Source organism: Nycticebus coucang, chromosome X, assembly GCF_027406575.1.
Source record: "Nycticebus coucang isolate mNycCou1 chromosome X, mNycCou1.pri, whole genome shotgun sequence".
NCBI classification, from domain to species: domain Eukaryota; kingdom Metazoa; phylum Chordata; class Mammalia; order Primates; family Lorisidae; genus Nycticebus; species Nycticebus coucang.
In genome coordinates, this window is record NC_069804.1 from 56,283,810 (window position 1) to 56,309,801 (window position 25,992).

The 25,992-nt window shown below is 39.2% G+C and overlaps 1 protein-coding gene across 1 annotated transcript in view; it reads left to right on the top strand.

The window, feature by feature from the left end:
* Positions 1-25,992, top strand: part of CCNB3 (cyclin B3) — a 63,747-nt gene that overhangs the window by 21,521 nt on the left and 16,234 nt on the right. The window contains exons 5-9 of the mRNA XM_053579775.1: positions 1,608-4,773; positions 6,203-6,277; positions 7,382-7,474; positions 23,098-23,208; positions 25,623-25,760. Coding sequence (XP_053435750.1) covers positions 1,608-4,773; positions 6,203-6,277; positions 7,382-7,474; positions 23,098-23,208; positions 25,623-25,760 — 3,583 coding nt within the window. The remainder of the gene's footprint in view (positions 1-1,607; positions 4,774-6,202; positions 6,278-7,381; positions 7,475-23,097; positions 23,209-25,622; positions 25,761-25,992) is intronic.

Genomic DNA, 25,992 nt, shown 5'->3' on the forward strand with positions numbered 1-25,992 from the left:
CTCCATAATGTATGTTTGTACCATAACTAGACCAATCTGAAGACTACCTCTATAAGTTCTTGTCAGGAAGGACCTGGAACACATCTGGTCAGGCAGAACCTTTTGAGGCTCACTCGCGCTCTCTCTCGCTCTTGCTCTCTCTCTTTTTTTAACAATTTAGTGTTTTTGTTTTTTAGAAATAGGGTCTTACTCTGTTGCCCAGGCTGGAGTACAGTGGTCAGATCATAGTTTATTGCAACCTCAAACTCCTGGCCTCAAGTGATCTTCCCCCTCATCCTTCTGAGTAGCTGGGATTACAGACATGAGCCAACATGCCGGGCTCAGTGGTTTTTATTCTAGTTATACAGCCTTCACCACAATCTAGTTTTAGAACTTTTGAAACTCCCCACCCAAAAATAAAAAAACCCAGACCTATTTGGAGTTCCTTTCCTTTCCCAGTATTCCTTTCTGCCTCCTGCCACTATTTCAGCCTCAGGTAAACACTAATCTATTTTCTATTGTGGATATGCCTCTATGGATATGTGTGTCCTGGATGTTTCATATAAACTGAATCATATGATATCTGGTCTTCAGTAAGTACTTACACTTCCTATTCAGATTGGTGATTATATTTGCCTTCAATTCTCTCTCTTTTCTTATTCTGATTTCTAGTCTTCCAATAATTTGGTCTCACTAGGTTAGTCACTGTAATTGGATATGAAATCCTATTCAAAACAAAGCTTTGCATCTGTACATATGACAAACTTTTATTTTGGTCTTTTTACTACTTCCAGTTAGAAAGTGACTCCTGAATAACCCAAAGAGAAGCAAATGTGGTTAGATAATACCAATGTTAATTACTAGCCTGCCTCTCTCATTAGCCTTCAAATAATATTAATTTCATCCTGTATGTTACTGGATGCCTGATGGTGATACATGAAGAAAAAAAATGCAGCTAGTAAGGGAGACAGATGTATAAGTAGATAATTCATGCAGTGTAGTAATTATTTTTATTTTTTTATTTATTTATTTTTTTTGTAGAGACAGAGTCTCACTTTACTGCCCTCGGTAGAGTGCCGTGGCGTCACACGGCTCACGGCAACTTCCAGCTCCTGGGCTTATGTGATTCTCTTGCCTCAGCCTCCCGAGCAGCTGGGACTACAGGCACCCACCACAAGGCCCGGCTATTTTTTTGTTGCAGTTTGGCCGGGGCTGTGTTTGAATCCACTACCCTCGGTATATGGGGCCGGCGCCCTACTCACTGAGCCACAGGTGCTGCCCATCAGTGTAGTAATTATTATAATATCTTTTGAATGTAAATGAAGGTAATCATATGTGAGAAAGCATAACATGGATTTCAGGGGAAAAAATTTGTAGGCCTTAGAAACTATATAGTGTGCTACTTACCTGATTCAGCATGGTACCCACTGATTTTTTTTTTTTTTTATCCTCTACTGTCATGGTACCCACTGATTTTTTTTTTTTTTTAACCTGTACCCTTTACCTGTCTTTTGGGTTTGAAGTCCTTTCCCCTTGCATACTTTTAGTAAGTATAGCAACAAAATGAGTTGGTAGATTAGGATCCTGGGAACTACATTTTTCTTACTCAGACATTGTTTCTTTTATAGGTATAAACCAAAGCCCTCACCACTAATGTCCTCTACCCCCTTGGTACCGAACAACATGGAGCAACCACTTATTCTGGAGATATCCACCATCTCTAAAACACCCACTACTGAGAAGGCATCTCCTTTCACAAAGCCATTAATTTTTAAAGAGGAAGCCACTACTGAAGAGACAGCCTTCATCAAGAAGTCATTATCTTTAAAGAAGCACATATGTCATGAAGAGGTATCCTTATTAGTGAACCCACAATCCTTGCAGGAAGAGACTGACAAAGATGATAAGATTGTCATAGAACCAGTGACTTCTAGGAAAAAAAATAAAACTGAGGAGGCTCCCATCACCAAGGGGACATTATCCTTAAACAAGAAGATGTACACAACATATCAGGGAAAGCAGTCTTGTCTGGAAGAGTTGCTAGCATTGCAGGACATCAGTGTTGAAGAGGATTCCTTCTTTATGGAGTCAATGAATTTTAGGAAGAAGCCTAAAACTGAGCAGTCAAACCCCACCAAGAAGCTATTATTATTAAAGAAAAATAAATGTACTACTCAGGGGTTGATACCTTGCTTGAAGCCACTAGTATTGCAGAAGACCACCTCTGGAGAGAAGTCACTTATGAAGGAGGCATTGTTCCTTAAGGAGCCTACCACTGAGGAGTCCCTTTTCCAGGAGCCATCTGATTTGCAAGAGAAAGATATCACTGAACAGGAAATGCCCATCTTAAAGAAATCATTGGCCTTGCAGGAAAGGACGAACTTTAAAGAGGATTCCCTTATTAAGGAGTTACTGGCCTTTAAGAAGAAGGCTACCACTGAGGAGGCCCCCATGAGGCCATTATATTTAAAGAAGAAGTGCATAACTCAGAGTAAGATTTCCCACTTAAAGAAGACAATAGTATTGCAGAAGACTACCTCTGGAGAGAAGTCACTCACTACAAATCCATTGTCTGTTAAAAAGAAGCCTACAGCTGAGGAGTCTTTTATCCAGGAGCCATCTCCGTTGCAAGGGAAGCACATCACTCAGGGAGAGGTAGACCTCTTGAAGAAGCCATGGGGATTGCAGGGAACTATCAACAGTGAAGATAATCTTGTTTGGGGGATAGTTTCCTTTAAGAAGCAGCATACTATCAAGGAGTCTGCTCCCACAAAGAAGCCATTACCTTTAAAAAAGAAGAAAGCTACTACTCATGGGAAGATGTACTACTTGAAGAATCCACTAGTATTGCAGAAGACAGTCTCTGGAGAAAAGTCACTCATGAAGAAGCCATTGTCCTTTAAGAGGAAGCCTGCTACTGAGGGAGAGTCCTTTCATCAGAAGCCATCTCTATTGCCGGAGAAGCATACCACTCAGGGGAAGGTGTCTACCTTGCAAAATTCTCCCACTAAGGAGGAATCACTTTTTAAGGAGGCATTGGTTTTTAAGAAAAAGCATACCTTTGAGGATACAACCTCCACTAGGAAGCCTTTACCTTTAAAAAAGGAGCACACCACTCAGGGGACAATGTCTTGCTTGAAGAAGTCACTAAAATTGCAGAAGACCACCTCTGGAGAAAAGTCACTTACTAAGGAGCCATTTTCCTTTAGAGAAGAAAAAGTTTCTTTAAAGAAGAAAGAGTGTACCACTCAAGTAATGACGTCTACCTGGCAAGAGCTGTTGGACTCACAGGATGTGACTGGAGAAGATAAGAATTCCTTCTTTATGGAGCCAATGTCATTTAGAAAGAATCCTACAACTGAGGAGGCAATCCTCACCAACAGACAATTGTCTTTAGAGAAGAAGAAAATTACTCAGGGGAAAGTGTTTATCTTAAAGAAGCCACTGATCTTGCAGAAGACTACCACTAAAGAAGAATCACTTTATAAGGAGCTGTTGTCCTTTAAGAAGAAACCTACAACTGAAGAGGAGTTCCTCTTTCATGAGCCATCTGGGCTGAAAGAGAAGCACACTATTCTGCAGGGGGTTTCCCTCTCAAAAGAGTTGTTGGCCTTGCAGGAGGCTACCACTGAAGAAAAATCATATATTAAGGAACTATTGACCTTGAAAGAGAAGCCTGACACTGAGGAGGAATTCCGCTTTCAGGAGCTATTTTCATTGCATGTTAAGCCTACCAACAAAGATGAGTCTTTCTTCCAGAAGACATTGGTCTTGCAAGCGAAGACTGATACCAAAGAAGATTCCTTGAAGAACCTGTTGGCCTTACAGGAGAAAAGCACCATTGAAGAGAAATTCCCTTTCAAGAAGCTCTTGGTTCTGAGGCAGGAACCCTCCACTGAGGCAGTAAAAAGGACAGAGGAGCAATTATCTTTAAAGAAGAAGCCCACTGCCCAGGAGGAGGTATTCCTCTTAAAGAAGCAGTTGGCCTTGCATGAGAACATCACTACTGATGAGGAGTCTCTTATTAAACAACCACTGGCCTTACAGAAGTATCCCATCATTAAGAAGGAGGCCCTCTTCAAGGAGCCCTTTGTTATGCAGGAGAAGCCCAGTGTTGAGGAGGAGGCTATCTTCAAGGAGCCCACCACTGACACAGAGGCTCACTTTAAGGAGCCTTTGGCCTTACAGGAACAGCCCAGCATTGAGGAGACCTGCTTCAAGGAGCCTTTAGCTTTGCAGGAGAAGCCAACAATTGAGGAGGAAGCAACCCTGAAGGAGCCCATGGCCATGTGGGAGAAGCCCAGCATTGAGAAAGAGACACTCTTTAAGGAGAATTTTGTCTTACAGGAGAAGTCTACAATGGAGGAAGAGATTCTCCTCAAGGAGCCCTTGGCCTTGCAGGAGAAGCCCAGCATTGAGAAGGAAGCCCTCTTCAAGGAGCCCTTAGCCTTGCAGGAGAAGCCTACCTTCACCGAAGCATTCCTTTTGACAAAGATATTACCTTTGAGTGAGAAATCTACCATTGGGAAGGAGTTGTCTTTCAAAGAGCCATTGACCTTGGATGAAAATCCCACTCAAAAGGAAGATACCTTTCTCAAAACATTGATCTCCCAAGTTGATACCAGCCCACAGGTATCTATCATTGCCCCTGAATACAGAACAGGAAAGTCCAGCACTGCTACCATGTCCAGTGTGGGCAAGTGCAGTACCACCAGCAAGTCTAGCACATGTGAATTTGGTTCCAATAAACTTTTCTCACCACAGGGTGAGAGAACACCAAGAACACCAAAGGAGGTATTTGTCTCTTTTTCTTAAATTAGATGAAATGTTCTTTGTTGTCCTGGAGGTAGCTGCAGGCAAAGAGGTTATTTTTTTTGTTGTTTTATTTTTTATTTTTTGCCTTCCTGAGCTATTAAGCCATACCCTGTTTTCCCGAAAATAAGACAGTGTCTTATTTTAAGGTGTGCTGCCAAAGGTGCGCTAGGTCTTATTTTCAGGGGATGTCTTATCTTTCCTGTAAGTAGGTCTTATTTTTGGAGGACGTCTTATTTTCGGGGAAACAGGGTAGATATTAACTTATCAGAGAGATCCCTCTGTCTAGCCAGAGGATGATATTTCTTATCTCACCTATTTAATGATAGGTGATGCAGAATCACTTATTTTCACCTTTTGTAGCCTGAGGTTAACCATGATATAGGATAAACTTACCAGGGTCTTTGGCACTTTTCTCTTAAATCAAGTTGGCCTTCTAGAATCTCTTGACTTTCTTATTGGCATAGTGATAGATCTAAGCAATCAGAAAGTATTTATTCCAGAAATACCCACAAGGGTCTGAAATATTGTACTATATACTTGGGCTTTGTAATACAAGTTAAATAATTTCAGAAAAATGCCTAAGTAATTGCATCATAGTGGGCTTCAGTCAAAGATGGGCAAAATTCACCAGGGCATCTCCCAAGGAAGGTGGTTTTTAATTTATAATTTTGAAGAATGAAGGAATGTGATTTAGCAAGCAGGAGGATAAATATCCTACCTTTAGGCAAAATAACCTGGGTAAAGGTGTAGAAGGGAGAAAAAGGCTACCAAGAAGATGATTTGGTCCAGATAAAAGCATTGAGACATAAGGGACATAATAGCGGACCTAAGAAGACAGGTTACATAGATAAAATAAGAAATATCTTTCTTGTAGAGTTTTTTTTTGAGACAGTCTAACTGTTACCCTTGGTAGAGTATCACGGCGTCACAGCTCACAGCAACCTCAAACTCTTGGACTTAAGTGATTCTCTTGCCTCAGTCTGCCAAGTAGCTAGGACTACAGGTGCCTGCCGCAATGCCCAGCTGTTTTTTGGTTGTCATTGTTTGGCAGGCCTGGGCTGGATTCGAACCCACCAGCTCCAGTGTATGTGGTTGGTGCTCTAGCCGCTGAGCTACAGGTGCTGAGCCTCTTGGAGAGTTTTGAGCTTACCTGTAAAAAGGCTGCCTTGTCCCTAACAGAGTAGGCATGTATAAGGAAGACTAGGCATTTCTTGATCAGTAGGTAGTTGAGGATTGTAAGGTCAAGGGGCGCTCTCATAGCCTAGGATATATGAAGCTTGAGAAACCTTAGCAGAAGATGACGGCAGGGAGAAAGTAGTTATCCCTGATGTGTGGGGGCTAAGTCTTGGAATTATTCTCCTCCTAATGTGTGTTTTTTTTTTTTTTTTTTTTGGTGATTTCCAAGCAGATGTCTCCCCTACTGGAAGATATTGATAACTCAATATATGCCAAGGATATCTTCATTTACATGAAGGAGAGAGAGGTTTGTAGGTGGCTGGGAAGTAGGTGATGATTTCTAGTTCTCATTTCCTCATCATTCCATCTGCCAGCATGCAATTTGAAAACTAATATCTATTGGTAGCTAACTATGAGTTGGACATTGTACTAAGGGATTTATAGTTATTATCTTGCTTAATTCTCTCAATAACTTCATGATGAGTAGATATTATTATCCCTTTTACAGATGGGGAAATTGCCTAAAGTCATAACTGGTATCCCAGAGCTGGGATATGGACTAAAATCTGATTACTTTGGAGACCATATTCTTGCCACTCTACTTGCTAAGAAAACAGTCTCAGACATAAACGTGGTCAAGTAGTCTCCTAGTGTTAGTTCTTAGAGATCTTTTTTCTCTACCTACGTATGCATGTTTCTGTCATTATGTGTAGAATCATACCCTTTGTTTCAGCTATCCAACCTGGTGAAGTTTTTTTTCTTGAAACCATGGGACCAGGATTATCTGTCAGCTAGAATTTTTAGTAGGCTACATAGAAGAGGGTGCGTGAATGTCCCATATTCTTTCTAGAGAGAGTATGATTGGTTAACTGCCTGGCTTCAAAGCCTACACTTTTTCTAGTATACCTTGGAAGAAGTAAGAGATAACTTTGTTATCCTCAAAGTATAATCCTTGGCTTAGCAGTATCAGTTCACTTGGGATCTTGTTAGAAATGCAAAAATCTAGCCCCATACTAGATCTTCTAAACCAGAGTCTAAAGTTTTATAACATGCCCAAGTGGTACATATGTATGTTAAAGTTTGAGGAGCACTGTTCTACATAGTGTGGTATTATGCTTTAGATTGAACTGCAAAGAAGGGAAAGAACCTTTCTGGCATTCATCTGTAGCCATAGGTGTGTTTCTGCCCTTATTCCTCCTGGACTCCTCAATATCCACTCTGACACTTGAATATAATATGTGCCTATTTCCCAAGGATAACTGGACCTTGCCTGGAAAAGGATACTTTGATTTGCCCCTATCTGATACCAACTGAAAATAGTGAGTTAGAATTGTGAGAAAAATTAATTGTTAAGTTATAATTTTGAACTACAAGAAGAGTTTATTAACATTTCTTTCTTAACTACTGCCAGGAAAACTTCATACTTAGAAAATACATGGACAGGCAGACTGAAATCAACAGTACCATGAGGGCCATTCTTGTGGACTGGTTGGTGGAGGTACAGGTAAGCCTGAGAACTGCTGCCTTAAGGAGGTACTACTCTTTCTTGGTTAATCATTCAGCACTGCCAGGCAAAAACATGGTAAACATTTACTGAGTCTATAGAGTTGAAAGAATTGTTATGGTCCCTGCCTTCAAGGAGGTTATGATTTAGGAGATAAGATAAATAGAAAATAAGTATAAATCAAAGTGGAATATACTAAGTACTCTAAAAATATTATAAATAAAATACTATGAGAACTCAGTGGAAGGAGACAGTATTTCTAGAAAAATCAGTGATGGTATGGTAGTTTTATTATTCTTAAAGTTTTGTAAATGTGTATCTAGTGATTTGGATTGGGGTTAGTGACAAAGTCTTCTAAGCTTTGGGTGGGATGAGTCATAAGAAGGACAACATGGTAGGCAGTTGTTTGTCCAGGGTTGGACGTGGAAATAATACTGCTATAAATATTTATTATTTTATGCTAAGGAGTGAGAGCCCAGAATAGTACCTGGCACATAGTAGGTAGTCAATAATATTTGTCAAATTAATAAAATTGAATGATTTACTAGGGAGCTTACAAAGAAACACAAGGCATAGTCAGTCTGTGTCCAGCAGAATTTTACTATATAATTAAGAAGAAAAGGTAATATAGTTTTATATCTATTACTAAGTACCAGAGGAGTGATTCAGGTTCATTTTGAAGTGACAGAACAGGAAAATGTGTTAGACACGGTATATTTGGATATCAGCAAAGCATTAAAATATCTCTAATCTAATGGAAGTGATAGATAATAGTAAATTGGATAATAGAGTTTGGGTACATCTCAAATGAGTGATATAAAACCCAAAGATTGCTAACCATTATCAAGCTAGAAAGAGATTTCAAATTGACTGCCATTGAACTTCTTTCTGAATGACATTCTTGTTAGTTATATAAAAACAGAAAAGATCTACTCATCAAATTCCCAGATGGCATGAAACCAGAAGTAGGGATAGGAAATAAGTGGATAACAGAAAAATATCTCTACCACCTGGATTGCATTTGTTAAAGTCCTTCTTATAGTTGTGTCCCACCCCCAAGAGGTTGTGCCATACACCCTGACCTCCATCCCCCTCTCTCCTCCCCTCTCCCCACTTGCTCATTCCCCAACCTCCCCCCTGTATTAGTTCATCTATTGCCTTCATATTAGAGTTAAGTACATTGGATTCTTGTGTCTCCATTCGCGTGATGCTTTACTAAGAAAAATGTGTTCCACCTCCATCCAGGTTAATACAAAAGATGTAAAAAGTCTCCATCTCTTTTAGTGGTTGAATAGTATTCCATGGTATACATATACCACAGCTTGTTAATCCATTTCTGGGTTGCTGGGCATTTAGGCTGTTTCCACATTTTGGCAATTGTAAATTGAGCTATGCTAAACAGTCTAGTGCAAATGTCCGTATGATAAAAGGATTTTTTTTTTCCCTTCTGGGTAGATGCCTAGTAATGGGATGGCAGGATTAAATGGGAGGTCTAGTTTGAGTTCTTTGAGGATTCTCCATACTTCCTTCCAAAAAGGTTGTATTAGTTTGCAGTCTCACTAGCAGTGTAAAAGTGTTCCTTTCTCTCCAAGTCCACGCCAGCATCTGCAGCTTTGAGACTTTGTGATGTGGGCCATTCTCCCTAGGGTAAGTTGATATCTCAGGGTAGTTTTGATTTGCATTTCTCCGATGACTAGGGACTATGAGCATTTTTTTCATATGTTTGTTAGCCATTCATTCATCTGTCTTCTTTAGAGAAGATTCTATTCATGTCTCTTTCCCAGTGATATATGGGATTGTTGGATGCATGTGATTGAGAACTTTTTCTAATAATATCAATGGTTACTGGCCTAGTTAGGTTTCTTACTCTTCTTGAAACAGTTTAGTAGTTTATACTTTCCTACAAATTATCCATTTTATAGATATTTTCAGTTATTATTATAGATTATACATGATTTTTTTTTTTTTGAGACAGACTCTAACCCTCTTGCTCTGGTAGAGTGCCATGGTGTTATAGCTCACAGCAACCTCAAACTCTTGGGTTTAAGGTGGGACTACAGGTGCCCAAAACTGTGCCTGGCTAATTTTTCTATTTTTAGTAAAGATAGAGTCTCACTCTTGCTTAGGCTGGTCTCCTGAGCTCAAGCAATCCACTCACCTCAAACTGACAGAGTATTGGGATTACAGGCGTGAGCCATGGTGCCCTGCCTTATGACATTCCTTTATAATCCTTTCTAATGATTTATTTTCTCACAATGTGTATGAAATATCTTCCTCACAGGTACTCCCATACATGTACATGTACACGTACATACTCAGTTTTCCTCACAGGAGTTTTTATTTTTATTTTTTTCAATTCTGTGGGTTCTTTGTTTCAAAGAACCAACTCATGAGTAAATAAATAATTTTTCTGTTTTTAAAATTTATTTAACATATATTTTTTATTTTGTTGTTTTTCCTAGCTTCTTTTATTGAATAGTCTAATTTTATATATTTTATTATTTTTTAAGTGGTTTAATATTCAGAATCCCAGACAACAGATCTGAGGTATTTATTCTTATAGAAATTAGTTGTGTTTCCTATTCTGACCAAAAAGATTTGTTCAGGTACAACAAAACTAGGTTTGGAACTTACCATATGTGTGTATATGCACACACGCATGGTGACATAACACACCTGCATGCTTATTCCTTTATTTGGGTCTTTAGCATTTCCATGTTTCAGTAAAAGTTTCAACGCAGGGCCAGGCATGGTGGCTCACAACTGAAATCCTAGCTCTTTGGGAGGCTGAGGTGGGAGGATCACTTGAGCTCAGGAGTTTGAGACCGGCCTGAGCAAGAGTGACACTCTGTCTCTGCAAAAAATAGAAAAATTGGCCTGGTGTGATGGTGCATGGCTGTAGTCCCAGCTACTCAGGAGGCCGAGTCAAGAGGATTGCTTGAACACAGGAGTTTGAGGTTGCCACAAACTATGATGACACCACAGTCCTCTAGCCTGGGCAATGGAGTGAGACTTTGTCTGAAAAACAAAACAAAAGTTTCAACACTAATTTTTTCTCCAGTTTGCAATGGGACAAATATCGTGCTTGTCCAACTTTAAAGAGCTCATTTAAATCTCAGAAGAACCAGACACATATCCTTAGAAGACAGAAAGTATTGCTGATACTTTCACAGGGAATGTTTTTGTGTTAAAATGTTTAGAAAGCGGAAACTGAGTTCCTGGAGTTTTATTCAGGAGACTGTTTAGGAGGGTCAGTTTTAGCAGGATTTTTCTTATGGAGGATTCAGCAGTGGGTTAGTAGAGTAGTAGAGGGGATAATAGCTTCTGGAGGAGGGATGGCTTTCTGCAGAACAGCATGGAATTCACCAGCAGCTCTTTTATGTCAGACTATTTCCAGGATCCAGCTTTTTTTTTTTTTTTTTTTTTTTTTTTATTGTTGGGGATTCATTCAGGGTACAATAAGCCAGTTACACTGATTGCAATTGTTAGGTAAAGTCCCTCTTGCAATCATGTCTTGCCCCCATAAAGTGTGACACACACTAAGGCCCCACCCCCCTCCCTCCATCCCTCTTCAGGATCCAGCTTTATAAATAAGCTTGTTGCCTCTGAGTGTAGGGTCTTCTCATTAACACTTTGAACATCACAGGAAACAAAAAGTCTCCTTCTTTCAACTTTACCAATTTGGCTATTTATTACAATAGAACAAAGAGGTATAGGTCTTTTAAAATTGATGTTGAAATTGGTAGTAATAATAATTCCCCTAGTAATAGCAGTCATACCAAGAGTAGGATCCATCATGGCAGCAATGGCACCTCCATGAAGGAATCCAGGTGTTCCTTTGAGGTAAGGACCTTCTTGAAACAAGAAAACCATCCTTTTCTCAACATCATTATAGAATATTATATATTCAAAGCCCAGGGCATCCTCAAAGCTTCTGGTGAAGAGATTGGTCTGTGTTATATGATCTTTTGTAATCTGCCAGTCAGAAAACAAGGTTTTGAAGTCTGGAATCCTTTCAATAGATTTATGTTTATATGAAGGCAAATGGTTTCCAGGAGCTATTTATCTTCACCTTTCTCAAAGAGGAGCCTTATGTGCTGTTACAGCAGTTTACTGAGCAGCGGGCACGTGCCTCCTGGCAGTTAATGCACACACCCGCGGCCCCACGCTCTGGCTCCCAGGTGTTCACCTTGCTTAGTCTATTTTAAATATTCCTAACTTCATAACAAAAGTGCCAAAGCTATACGTTTTACTCTTAGGTCTGACTATATCCCATTAGTTTTGAAAAATTGTGATGTAACTATCTTGAATTTTCTCAATAATCTGCAACAGCAGTTTTCATTTCCTCTTTGATCTAGGGTTTTTGTGGTTGTTTTATAGTGCTTTCCTGCTTCCCAACTTTTTAAAAAATACTTTTTTTCTTTGTTTAATTTATCCTTTTATTGTTAATTTCTGGATTTATTGTATAAAGAAAAGAAAGTGACCTGAATGATAATTTCTGCATTTTTAAAGTTAATAAGGTTTTCTTCATGGTTTCAGTTAAATACATTTTTATAAATGACTCACTGAAGAACTTAATTCTTTTAGATTAAGAAGGTCATTATACCAATTTTAGATTAATAATTATGTAATTCATGTGCTGATTTATTTTATCTGTCTAATTTATCAAAGTCTAACAGCCGTGTGATAAATACCCATTCTGTACAATTTCTCCTGGAATTACTTCACTCCTGCTATCCTGCCTTAACCTCACTGCCCCATACACATTTTTTTTTGTGTGTGTGTGTGTGGTTTTTGGCCGGGGCTGGGTTTGAACCTGGCACCTCTGGCATGTGGGACCGGTGCCCTACTCCTTGAGCCACAGGCACCGCCCCATACACATTTTTAACAGCAAATTAGTATGTGTTTACAATGTGTATACGTGTATATATTTGTGTTTGTATGTATGCATATAATGTAAACAAATGTTCTCTGAGAAAGGAATTTGGAGGAAAGAGACTTTATCCCAGTGAACAGTTTGCAAACTGGAGAGATGCAGGCCTATAGTGTATAAGGAAGACAAGCGGGTTTGGGCCTTTGTGATCTTGCCTATGTACAGTTAAATTCAAGTGGGGAGAAAGGGAAGGAGGGAGAAGATTTGGTGTGCTCTCACCTAACAGGTTCAGTGTAGGGATATATGGCACACCTACTGGGTTAAGGGCTCAATTAAAACTTAGACTTTTTTGCCTAACAATGTAACCTAATTTTTTGTAGCCATATATCGATTTGGAAAAAAAAAAAATGTTTCCACAAAAGAGGGAACAGGCTGGGGTTTTATAGCAATAGTTCCTTCATAGGCTCCTAATCAGATCTATTTATGCAAATGAAGGATTGAAACTTGCTTCGTTCTGATTGGGCAAGGCAGCCCAACTCTGGTTGACAGGTGAGTCCTGATTGGGCGCTCTGAAAGTCTCAAAGATAAAACGATGAGGATTCTGTGGGGTAACTGAGTATGTTTATAGCCCCCTAGTCAGCAAATTGCTACTTGCCTTTATTTTAAATTTAGACCTAATTAGTCACTCACCTGAAAGGACCTAATTACTTTAGTATATTGTGAGTCCAGTCTAAAAGTTCAGTCTTCTTTCAGCATAGAACAATTTTTGTCTGTTACTTCTTTGGCCTTTTCACCCTTCTGCCTTTTCTCTCATTTTGAGGGTGTGGGTATGGTGTGGTTGGTTGTATCCCCATGTGTCTTAAGTTTTCATTCATTATCTTCAACTACTTCTTATTAATTCTGGGAGACTTTCTTAAAGTAGTAGCCTTTGGAATAATTGATTCCAAAGTAACAGTAACTAAAACACTGTTCACTGCCTTTATTACATGGTAAAAATGAAGTAATTGCATTTTCATCCGAAACTAGTCTTTCTGGATCCAACAGTGTTTTATTTTCATACATGCAGTGTGCTCTTAAGTACTTTGAGAGTATACATTTTTTTTTTTTTTGAAACAGATTCTCACTCTGATGCCCTGGGTAGATTGCTATGGCATCATAGCTCACAGCAACCTCAACATTTGGGCTCAAGCAATCAGTGCCAGGTTATTTTTAGAGATGGTGTCTTGCTCTAGCTCAAGCTGGTCTGGAACTTCTGAGTTTAGGCAATCCAACTGCCTCCTCTTCCTAGAGTGCTAGGATTATAGGCATGAGCTACTGAAGAGCATACATTTATTTATTCATTTATTTATTTTGAGACCAAGGCTCACTCTGTCACCCTGAGTATAGTGCTGTGTTGTCATAGCTCATAGCAACATCAAACTCTTGGGTTCAAGCAATTCTGTTGCCTCAGCCGCCCTACTGGCTGGGACTCCAGGCTTTTGCCACAACTGCCACAAGGGGAATCTCACTCCTGCTCTGGCTAGTCTGGAAATCCTGAGCTCAAGCCATCCTCTCCTCTTGGTCTCCCAGAGTGCTAGGATTATAGACATGAGCCACCAGATGGTATAATTTTAAAAATTTATTCTAGTTCTTTGCAGTGAAATGGTTTCATAGGTAGACAGTTGGTCTTATTCTTCAGACTGTATTCCCTTTAAAAACTACTTGTTCTTTTTCATACATTTGGTTGATTTTCTCTGTTGATTCATCTTTTCATTTATTTTATTTTTTTCTTGTTTCTGCTGTTTATTTCTTTTTTTTCCCTTTTATTAAGTCATATACACATAGATCATGAATACATTTATACATATGTGAGGTACAATGTGTTCATTTTTTAATACAATTTGGAGTGCTTACATCAAACTAATTAATATAGCTTTCACCTCATTTACATGATTATTGTGTTCAGACATTTATGTTCTATACTTGATAGATTTGACTTGTACCCTTGCAATATGCTCCATAGGTGTGGTCCCACCATTTACCCTCCCTCTATCAAACCTCCCCCCTCTCCTCCCTTCCCCCTCCATTTCTCTCATTCATCCTGGGCTATAGTTGTGATCTAGCTTTCATAAGAAAGTGTGAGCAAATATAAATTGGTTTCATAAAAGTACTGAGTACACTGGATACTTTTTCTTCCATTCTTGAGATACTTTACTAAGGAGAATATGTTCCAGGTCCATCTGTGTAAGCATGAAAGAGATAAAGTCTCCATCTTTTTTTAAGGCTGCGTAGTATTCCATGGTATCCATATACCACAATTTATTAATCCATTAATGGATCAATGGACACTTGGGCTTCTTCCATGATTTGACAAATATGAATTGAGCTGCAGTGAACAAACTGGTGCAAATATCTTTATTGCAAAGTGATTTGGTCTTTTGGATATACTCCTGGTAGAGGAATTGCAGGATCAAATGGCAGGTCTATTTCTAGATCCCTGCGTGTTCTCCAAACTTCTTTCCAAAATGAACATATTAGCTTGCATTCCCACCAGCAATGCCAAAGTGTTCCCTTTTCTCCACATCCACGCCAACATCTGTGGTTTTGGGATTTTTTTTTATGTGGGATACTCTTACTGGACTTAGATGGTATCTCAAAGTGGTTTTGATTTCCGTTTCTCTGATGATTAAAGATGATGAGCATTTTTTTCATGTGTCTGTAGGCCATGTGCCTATTTTCTTCGGAGAAGTTTCTGCTGAAGTCTCTTGCCCACAATGAAATGGGATTATTTGCTCTTATTAATAAGTTTGAGTTCTCTGTGGATTCTGGTTATCAAACCTTTGTCAGAAGCATAACCTGCAAATATCCTCTCCCATTCTGAGGTCTGTCTGTTTGCTTTACTTTGTTCTTGGCAGTGCAGAAGTTTTTTAGTTTGATCAGATCCCAGTAATGTATTTTTGGTATTGCTTCAATTGCTCTGACGGTCCTCTTCATAAAGTATTCTCCCAGGCCAATTTCTTCAAGTGTTTCTCGTGCACTCTCTTCAAGAATCTTTATAGTTTCATGTCTTAAGTTTAAATCTTTTATCCAGTGAGAGTTAATTTTTGTTAGTGGTGAAAGATGTGGGTCCAGTTTCAGTATTCTGTAAGTTGCCAGCCAGTTCTCACTGCACCATTTGTTAAATAGGGAATCTTTCTCCCAGTTTATATTTCTGATGGGCTTATGAAAGATCAAATGACGATAAGTATCTGGGTTTATCTCTTGGTTCTTAATTCTATTCCATACATCTACCTCTCTATTTTTGTGCCAGTACTATGCTGTTTTACTATGCTGTTTCGATCTCTATAGAATTTATAGTATAGTCTGAGGTGTGGTAGTATAGTCTGAATCTGCTATTCCACCTGATTTATTTTTATTTCTGAGTAATGTCTTGGGTATTCGAGGCTTTTTCTGTTTCCATATAAAATGAAGTACTAGTTTTTACAGATCTTTAAAGTATAACAGAGGTGCTTTAATAGAGATTGCAATAAATCTGTAGATTGCTTTGGGTAGTATGAACATTTTAACAATGTTGATTCTTCCCAGCTGTGAGCATGGTATGTTTTTCCATTTGTTGACACCTTCAGCTATTTCTTTTCTCAGAGTGTCATAGTTCTCTTTATAGAGATCTTTCACGTCCTTTGTTAGGTACACTCCCAGATATTTTATTTTCTTTGGTATTACTGTAAAAGGAATAGAGTCTTTGACTGTTTTTTCAGCTTGACTATTGTTGGTATATATATATATGCTACTAATTTGTGAGTATTGATTTTGTAGCCTGAGAAACTGCTGTATACCTTGATTACTTCTAAGAGTTTTGAAGTTGATTCCCTGGGGTTTTCCAGATATACAATCATATCGTCTGCAAAGAGTGAAAATTTGATCTCCTCTGATCCTATATGAATACCCTTGATCACCTTTTCTTGCCTGATTGCAATGGCAGAGACTTTCATTACAATGTTAAAAAGCAGTGGAGAAAGTGAGCAACCTTGCCTGGTTCCTGATCTGAGTGGAAATGTTTTCAATTTTACTCCATTCAACACGATATTGGTTGTGGGTTTGCTGTAGATAGCCTCTATCAATTTAAGAAATGTCCCTTCTATACCTATTTTCTTAAGTGTTTGGATCATGAAAGGATGCTGGATATTATCAAAAGTCTTTTCTTCATAAATTGAGAGAATTGTGTGGTCTTTGTGTTTAATTTTGTTTATGTGATTTATTATATTTATAGATTTACGTATGTTGAACCAACCTTGAAACTCTGGGATATGAACCAGCTTGGTCATGGTTTTTAATTTGTTTGAGGATCTTATTGAATATTTTTGCATCTGTATTCATTAATGATATTGGTCTATAATTTTCTTTCATTGTTGGGTCTTTTCCTGGTTTGGGGATCGGGGTGATATTTGCTTCATAGAATGTGTTGGAAAGTATTCCTTCTTTTTGTATGTTTTGGGAAAGGTTAAGTAGTATAGGTACTAGTTCCTCTTTAAAGGTTTGGTAGAATTCTGATGTGAAGCCATCTGGTCCCGGACTTTGCTTTTTGGGGAGATTTTGTATAGTTAATGCTATTTCAGAACTTGATACAGGCCTGTTCAACATTTCCACTTCTTCCTGGCTAAGTTTAGGAAGGTGGCGTGCTTCCAAGTATTGGTCAATTTCCTTCAGATTTTCATATTTCTGAGAATAGATTTTTTTTTTTTATAATACTCCTTAAGGATTCTTTGAATTTCTGAGGAATCTGTGGTTATTTTGTCTCTGTCATTTCTGATTGATGAAATTGGAGATTTTACTCTTTTTTTTCTGGTTAGGTTAGCCAAAGGTTTATCTATATTATTGACCTTTTCAGTAAACTGACTTTTTGATTCATTGATCTATTGTATAATTCTTTTGTTTTCGATTTCATTTAATTCTGCTCTAATTTTGGTTATTTCTTTTCTTCTACTGGGTTTGGCGTTGGAATGTTCTTCCTTTTCCAGTTGCTTGAGCTGTCCCATTAAGTTGTTGATTTCCTCTCTTTCTGTTCTCTTGAGGAAGGCTTGCAACGCCATAAATTTACCTCTTAGGACTGCCTTTGCAATATCCCACAGGTTCTGGTAGTTTGTGTCTTAATTATTATTTTGTTCCCCAAATTTAGTAATTTTCTTCTTAATCTCATCTATGACCCAGGTATCATTCAGCATGAGGTTATTTAGTTTCCATGTTTTTTTTGTGAGTGTGCAGATTCCTGTTGTTACTGAGTTCAACTTTTATTCCATAATAGTCCGAGAAAATGTAAGGAATAGTTTCTATTCTTTTAAATTTGCTGATGTTACACTTGTGACCTACGATGTGATCAACTTTGGAGGATGTTCCATGGGCTGATGAGAAGAACGTGTATTCAGTTTTGTTAGGGTGAAATGTTCTTTAGATATCTGTTAAATCCAATTGTTGAGTGGTTAATTTTAAGTCTAAAATTTATTTGCTTAGCTTCTTACTGGAGGATCTATCCAACACTGCCAAAGGAGTGTTAAAATCTCCGACTATTATGGAGCTGGAGAAAATCAAGTTGCTCATGTCTGTTAGAGTTTCTCTTATAAATTAAGGCGCATTCTGGTTGGGGGCATAAATATTAATAATTGAAATCTCATCATGTTGAGTATTACCTTTAACAAATATGAAGTGTCCATCCTTATCCTTCCTTATTTTGGTTGGTTTAAAGCCTATTGTATCTGCAAATAGGATTGCAACACCTGCTTTTTTCTGCTTTCCATTTGCCTGAAATATAGATGACCATCCCTTCACCCTGAGTCTATATTTATCTTTTAAGGTAACATGAGATTCTTGTATGCAGCAGATATCTGGCCTGAGATTCTGTATCTAGTCAATGAACCTGAATTTAAGCCATTCACTTTAATTGAGAGTATTGGTAAGCCTGGTAGTATTTTGGGGATCGAGTTTTTCGAAAGTCCAGTAGACATTTTTAATCCTTTTGCCACTGTGGAAGTTGGGATTTGATCAAAAGTTTCTGAGTGAGTTTACTTTGGTAGTAGAGCATTGTGCTGGTCATTGTGGAGGATAGGTCTGAGAATATCCTGGAGAGCTGGTTTAGTTATGGCAAATTTCTTCAACATGTGAATGTCATTAAAGTATTTAATTTCTCCATCATAAATGAAACTAAGTTTAGCTGGATATAGGATCCTGGGTTGAAAATTGTTTTGTTTTAGAAGGTTGAAGATAGATGACCAACCTCTTCTGGCTTGAAAAGTTTCAGCAGAGATATTTGCACTCATTCTAATATTCTTCCCCTTGTAGGTTGTGGTTTTCTTACGTCTGGGTGCTTACAGTATTTTCTCCTTCTTGTTAACTTTGGCGAAGTTAATTATAATGTGTCTGGGAGATGCTTTATTTGGATTGAGTCATGCTGAGGTTCTGAAACTATCTGCTATCTGAATTTCAGAATCTCTTGTGATGTTGGGAAATTCTCCTTGATTATCTCTTGGAATAGAGCATCTGGGCTTTTTGACGCAACCTCATTGCCTTCAGTAATTTCTATAAGGCTAATGTTTGCTTTTTTGGAATTATCCCACTGCTCTCTGAGAGAATAATCCATTTTTGCTATCCCTTTCTCTTCCTCTTTGAGCGTTTGGGAGCATTCAAAAACTTTTTCTTCAGTGTCAGAAATCCTTTCTTCTGCCTTCTCCATTCTGTTACTGAGGGATTCTACTGTATTTCTCGTATCTTGGAGGGCTGCAGCTTCTTTTCTCAACATGTCAAAATCTTTGGTGATTTTTTGTTTGAATTCATTGAATTCTTGAGCCAATTTTTGAATTATTCCTAGAATTTTTATTTCCAACTTTACTTCCATTCTGTTCATCTTATCTGCCATCCAAATTCTAAACTCGATTTGTGACATCTCAGCCATTTGTTTATGAACGGGATCTTCTGGTGTGGCTGCTTTTTTGTTCATTGGGGGAGTTGATCTAGTCTGATTATTCATGTTGCCAGAATTTTTCCACAGATTCTGCCCCATGAATGTTTTTCACCATCTGGCTAGATGAGCAGGTAAGGTAAATTTGATTGGGGACTCCTGGGGCTGTGGTTAACCAACCCTTTGACAGAGAGCTGGGACTGTTGACTGCCACTGTTCCCCTACAGCAGGGATCCTCAAACTTTTTAAACAGGGGGCCAGTTCACTGTCCCTCAGACCATTGGAGGGCTGGACTATAGTTTAAAAAAAAAAAACAACTATGAATAAATTCCTATGCACACAGCATATATCTTATTTTGAAGTAAAAAAAAAAAGCAAAAACAAATACAATCACACTGCCTCATGTGGGCTGTGGGCCATAATTTGAGGACCCCTGCCCTACAGCTTTGCAAAGGACCTATACAGTACTATTGCCTGAGACTCTGAGGACCTGCTTGGTGTGGTGGGGCTAGAAGGCTGTGTCTTGTATTCAGCTGATCTTTGTCCATTCCTAGTGAACCAGTGACTCTCTGTTGAAGTTTCAGCTGTGGAGAAATACAAACAACTAAGACATCCCACCCCCCACAGACAGTAACTGGAAGAGGAAAAACAAACTTTCCCACTACCACAGAACCAGGGTGCCACTTTGGAGCGTCCTTGGGTGATTTGCCCAGTTCAAGAGTTCTAAACTGATTGTTCCAATCAGCACCAACTCTCTAGTGGGAGAGAGATAGGTAGCAGGGATCTTCTGGCAGCTCAAGTGTGCCTCGCTCCGGTGCTCCATGGAGTCAGAATGGCCTGCCAAGTAGAAGAGTTGGACCAAGGGGGCTGATGCCTCTTTCCCCACCTTTCCCCTTCTTCACCACCAGTCTCTGGAACCCCAGTCTCTGGTAACCCTACCACCAGACTCTGGTTACCCAGTCTCTGTGGCCCAGTTCTGTCCAATAAGCAAATGTGCCAGGGCTTTATGCCTGCCAGAATCAAAGGAAAGTCAATGCCTCCTCAGCCTGGCCACCATCCTTTGTCACCGGCCGGCAAGGGGAGCTGAAGCCTGTCTGTCTCAGGTACTCAATGGCAAGTGGGGAGTGTTCCACCTGAGCTCAGTCCAAACCTGAGGATAAGAAGATAGCAAACGTTTTTTTTTCCCTTAGCCACTGCACCTTTACCCTGGCCACTCTGCAGCTCTTGTATCCCTATAGGGCAAGGTCTGGCTCCCTCTGGCAGTCCTCAGAGTTGGGGAGGTATCGCTCCAAAATTAGACCCCAGCAGGATAGCTTTATTAAAGGTGATGCTGGGTGGGAAGTGTCTCCACTTGTGTTCCCATGCCTGAGTGGTTCCCGAGTATCCATCCACTGCACGGAGACCCAAGCTTCTGACCGCTGCTGAGTTGCACTTTCTCAGAGCCAGGCCAGACACCTTCCCCCCGTGCTTTTCTGCACTGTTATTGGATTCACAGATACAGTGTAGCTGCACTGTTGCCATCCACGCTATGCCCAGTCCTAGCAAAGAGCCATGGACATTCTGGTCTCTGCAAGGGTTGGAGTTCTAGACTGCTAGGCAAGGGGGGAAGGGTGGACTGGAAGTTCAAAGTGGCAGGTAAAATATTTGTTCAACCTTCCTGCCAGACAAGAGAATTTCCAGGCTTACAGCAGGGACTCTCTGGAGAAGGAGTCCCAGCTTCCAGCAACTTGCTCTGGTGGGGTGAGAGAAGAGAACCTTAGTTCACCGCTCACTAGTAGAGATCCCACAGCAAGCAAGTAACTCTCTTGTGGGGGGGGGGGGCGGACACGTATCTTCTTTGGGATGAGTCTGTACCTGAAATTTGTTTCCTTGGAGTTGCAGCTTGCCTCAGCAGCAAAGATGTGTAATTATCTATCTCTTCTCTCAGCTCAGCTCCCACCCTTCAGCTTTTTTGGGTTCTTTCTGTCTGTTATCTCTCCCTCTGGACTGGAGTTTCTGTTGAAAGATGGCTCCAGTCAGCCATCATCCCCCACTCCCCCTTGTTCTTGTTGAATGTAAAAATTGGAGTTAGGGAAAATAGCCAACCCGAGGATTTAGCAAAACACAAGACACTTTGCAACAAAATGAACAAATAAACAAAAAAGCAACCAGACACACAAACAATCAGAAACAAACAAACAAAAAAAAAACTCAAGTAGCCTGATGTAAGCACTCTCAGCAACCATAAGAAGGGATGATGAGAAAAAATATAATAAATTTTAAAAATAAACAATAACTCCTACAAGAAAGAAAAAAGGAAAAAGCACAATAAAGCAAAAAGAATGAACAAATAAAAAAGAAAAAGGCACCACCAACAAAAATTTTATATATATATTATGTATGTATATATATATACATATAAACATGTATATTATATATATATGTAAACATACGACTATGTATGCTGTAGGGATCAACTTTATTTGGAATATATTTATGTTGCAATATACTTTCTGGACACCAGGTGGCACCATGAGTGGTTCCCAGGCTTATACCTAATTCCCAGCTTACTTTGTTCTTGGTGATTGCCTGGCGCTTAGACCCTGCTGAACTGTTGATTCCACCAATCTCAAAAAATATTCAAAGGCAAGTTTCACAAATTCTCCCTGCAGCAGTTCCCGTGAAGTGTGGGCTATCCTGGGCCTGTTTTGATTGTAGGATGACTGCCTGCAGGTGAGACTCAAATTGCTACACCTGGCCCATGTGGAAAGGTGCCTGAGGCGACCGCCATTTCCCAAATTTTAAAATAATGTCTGCTTTCTATCTGGGATCTTTCCCATCTGAGTGTCTCTCCCACCACCTAACCATGGTGGTGCCATTCCAGACAGCACCCCACTCTGGCCACCAAATTCTGCTCGGGAGTCCACACTTCACCATTCTTTCCACACATCTAGTTTCCTCACAAACTGGGAATTGTAATCCTCCGTGGGGGTGGCTGGTTGCCACCGCAGCCAAGGCACAGAAACTTTCCTGGCTGTCTCCATAGCTCCAGATTACACTCCATGTCAAGCAATCCACCACTTCCCTGCACACTCCAAACTGCCATTCCATACCAAAATATTGGTACACTCCAAACTGCCATTCCATACCAATATTCCCTGCTGGGAATGATCTAGCCCACTCACTCTTACCTGTTGTTCTGGGAGAGCTGAGCTAAATGTTTATCCGGTCCACCATCGTGCCTTGCCTCTCAATTCATCTTTTTAGAAAATAGTCTTTGAGTTTTGGAATTTCAGATGTGTTTTATCAGATTTATCTCCTACTCTGAGACTAAGAGTAGTCTTTATGTTCTGTAGTTCTGATTAATTTATTGCTTCCCTTTTGTTTCTTCTTACCCATCTCCAGACAAGGAGAATAGTTGTTTAGGAAGAATTGGAAGAGTGCACTAGCTAACAGCACTTATTAGGGAGGGGAAGAATCCTGCTACTGTGCTCAAGGCCTTCTTGTCTGTATTTTTTGTGGCTGCTTGAAATTATATGGAGCACTGACACTCTTCTCTAATGGCACAAAGACCTTCATTTGGAGGCTGACACTGACAACATTAAAAATCATATTATGTGAAGAATAGTTAGAGGAAGTAAAGTTATTTTGTCTAGAGTGGGAAAGTTTTATAGGAGATGTAATAACTGTCTTCAATAGCTAAAGGGTTGTCATAAGAATGATTAGACTTGTTACTTGTAGTTCCAAGTGGTAGAATGTGTTAGACGGGTTTTGTCTTAGATTCAAGGAAGGAAGATTACTATAACTGACGAAGATGTTGATTTAAATATTTATTTAATCTAGATTTCAACCATTGATTCAGCTAAAATCTTCACATTTAGATGTTACCACTTAGTACCAACATGCATGCACAAGTGGCCAAGTGCCTGTATGAAGTACTGGAAGGAGGCTTCTGTAAGTACTGACTGTGTCACTTTCTTACAGTGGTATTATCCTCCAAAAACAACTGCTTTCCATTCCTACCCTCTTTTTATTTTTATGTTTTGTAATTACTTGACATCAATTTCTGGATATGTATGGTGGTAATTATTACCTTTCATCTGCATGAGCTCTTTCCATACCTTTCTCCTGACATTCCCTTGAACAGTTTTGTGGGCAGAATAAAATGTACATGCTCTAATCTCCAGAACGTGTAAATATTTTATCTTGTGGGCAAACAGGGCATTAAGGTAACCAATGGAATTAAGGTTATTAATCAGCTTAATTAAATTCAAGTAATTATCCTAGATTATTATATTGGGCCCAATGTAGTGTGGAAGAGGGAGGCAGAGGATCCAGTGATATGAGAAAAATTTGTCTAGCTATTGCTGACTTTGAAGATGGAAAGGGTCACAAACCAAGGAATGTGAGCCTCCTATAGAAGGTAGAAAAAGCAAGAAAATGGGTTCTCCATTAGGGACTCGAGAAAGGAACATAACCCTGATGATTCCTTTCTTTTCATCCTAGTGAGACCCATTTTGGACTTCTAACCTCCAGATCTATGATGCATGTATAATGAATTTGTGTTGTTTTAAGCTATAGAGTTTGTGATAATTTATTACAGTAGCAGTAGGAAACTAATACAGATTTTTGAGAAGATTCAAAGCCATATTTCAGGAACAGTAAGAACTGTTTCTTAGTATTTCTTATTCAGAAACTTAATGTGTGTATTGATTAACTGTTGTATTCAAACATCTGATAATCTTTTTTATGCAAATATGCTTCTAATTCTCCAGTGTTTCTCAGTGACCTACTTTTGGGTCATCTAGGTCCTAGTCAATAAAAGTAGCCTATATAAGAAATGGCCCAGTAAGGTTAAGCTTACAAGAAGGGTAATTTTGCTCAGTATAAGGAAGAATTTTCTGTTAAAGCCATTCAAGGAGAGAATGGGTTGTATTTGAAGGTTTGTGTGGCAGGAACTAAACACTGAAATAAGATAATTTTCATGCATTGCTTGAGGTGTTGGACTAGGAAGATTTTATGGTTCCTAAATCCTAAAAACCTGAGGAGGAAAATGTATTACTGAGGACTTGGGGGTTCTCTTGTGTATACAGATGTGCAAATTATGCCTATACAAAGCCTCCAGCTAAAGTAGCCAATGGAATCCAGCTCGTAGTTCATGTGGAAGCCATACATTCTGGCTATAGAGCTTCTGTGCCCTGATGTAGAAGCAACCTTTGGCTAATTCATATAAAGTTATTATCTACTTGATAAGGAAGGACTGCATTCACCCAAAGAAGGCACTTTTATTCCTAATTTGCACAAAGGTGTTGGCTAGCACTTCTAAATGGTGCTATTGGAACATTTTCCCAATTGGTATATTCTAATAGTGTATCTAGTTGAGGGGAGAAACTAATAAATGATCAAATTAATAAGTCTCTGTATTTCAGCACTAAATAAATATGATCTCTTTTGGGAGTTCATTGCATAAGTTTTAGTAGCAAATGGAGAAAGCAAAAATCTAAGTATTGGAGATTATGAGGAGAGGGTGTGTCCATTCGAGATGTTCACAGAAAAGGCAGAGCATCTCCATCTGATTTGTAAGGCTGGTCATCTACCCAAATATGTAAGTATAAATGATGCCAGTATTTTCAAAGGCACAGGAGATATACGTGGGCACCTAGCTGAAGCAGTTTTGTAACTGGATGAAGAGGGCCTGGCCACCTGTCACTGTCCAGCCAATATGCAGAGACAGGATTTTAGGTCCAGACAAGCTTTATTTTAAGAAGGCCAGGTGATTCTGTAGAACAGTGAGAATAGCCCCTCAATTCTGTTCTGTCTCAGTTACAATTCTAATAAATTTTATAAAGAAATATAAGGAAACCAACCTACAAAATTTTAACTTTATCTGATAGGAAGTAACATCAAAGTAGATGTTACCATTCTAACAATGCAAAATGTTTAAACAAAAGAAAGGTGATTTTTACTTTAACAGAATATCTAAGAGAATCATCAGAGAAAACATCATATCGTCAAAGTAACCTTTACTCTGCCAGTATCACAATACCTATTGTCTATGTGTGACTTCTTCAGAGTCTCCTGAGGCAAACAAACATCCTTATAATCATGGAGAAACCTTAACTAGATAATCATGGAAGATGTGTGGGGAAGGCTGAGCAGAGTAGGTTAGCTGTACTGCTTCTGCTTAGCTTCTCAGACTCCATCTTGCAGACAACTTTTCTGGCTTCAGTTTCTGCATTCCTAGCTGAGTCTCAGCTGGCCAAGACTGTCCTTGATGCTGCAGACAGTCCAGGTTGCGAGATACATCTGGAGGTGGCTATGGAGCTGGACAAAATGCACATTTCTGCCCTGTTTGTGTGTTCCCCCAGATGTCCTTTGAGATGAATCATGAGACCCTGTACTTGACAGTGAAACTGGTGGATCACTACCTAATGGAAGTAGATTGCAAGAAGGATAATTTACAACTCCTTGGTTCCACAGCTTTTCTGATTGCAGCAAAATTTCAGGTGAGCGTGACTTCCTAAGGCCTGGAGAGAACTAATCAGATTTTTACCTAAACTAGTGAATGGGTATGTATAATCATGTGCTGCATTACAATGTTATGGTCGATAATGGACTGCTTATGAGACCATGGTCCCATAAGATTATAATGGAGCTGAAATATTTCTATGCCTAGTGACATTTTAGCCATTGTAACATTGTAGCACAATGCATTACTGATGTGTTTATGGTGATGCT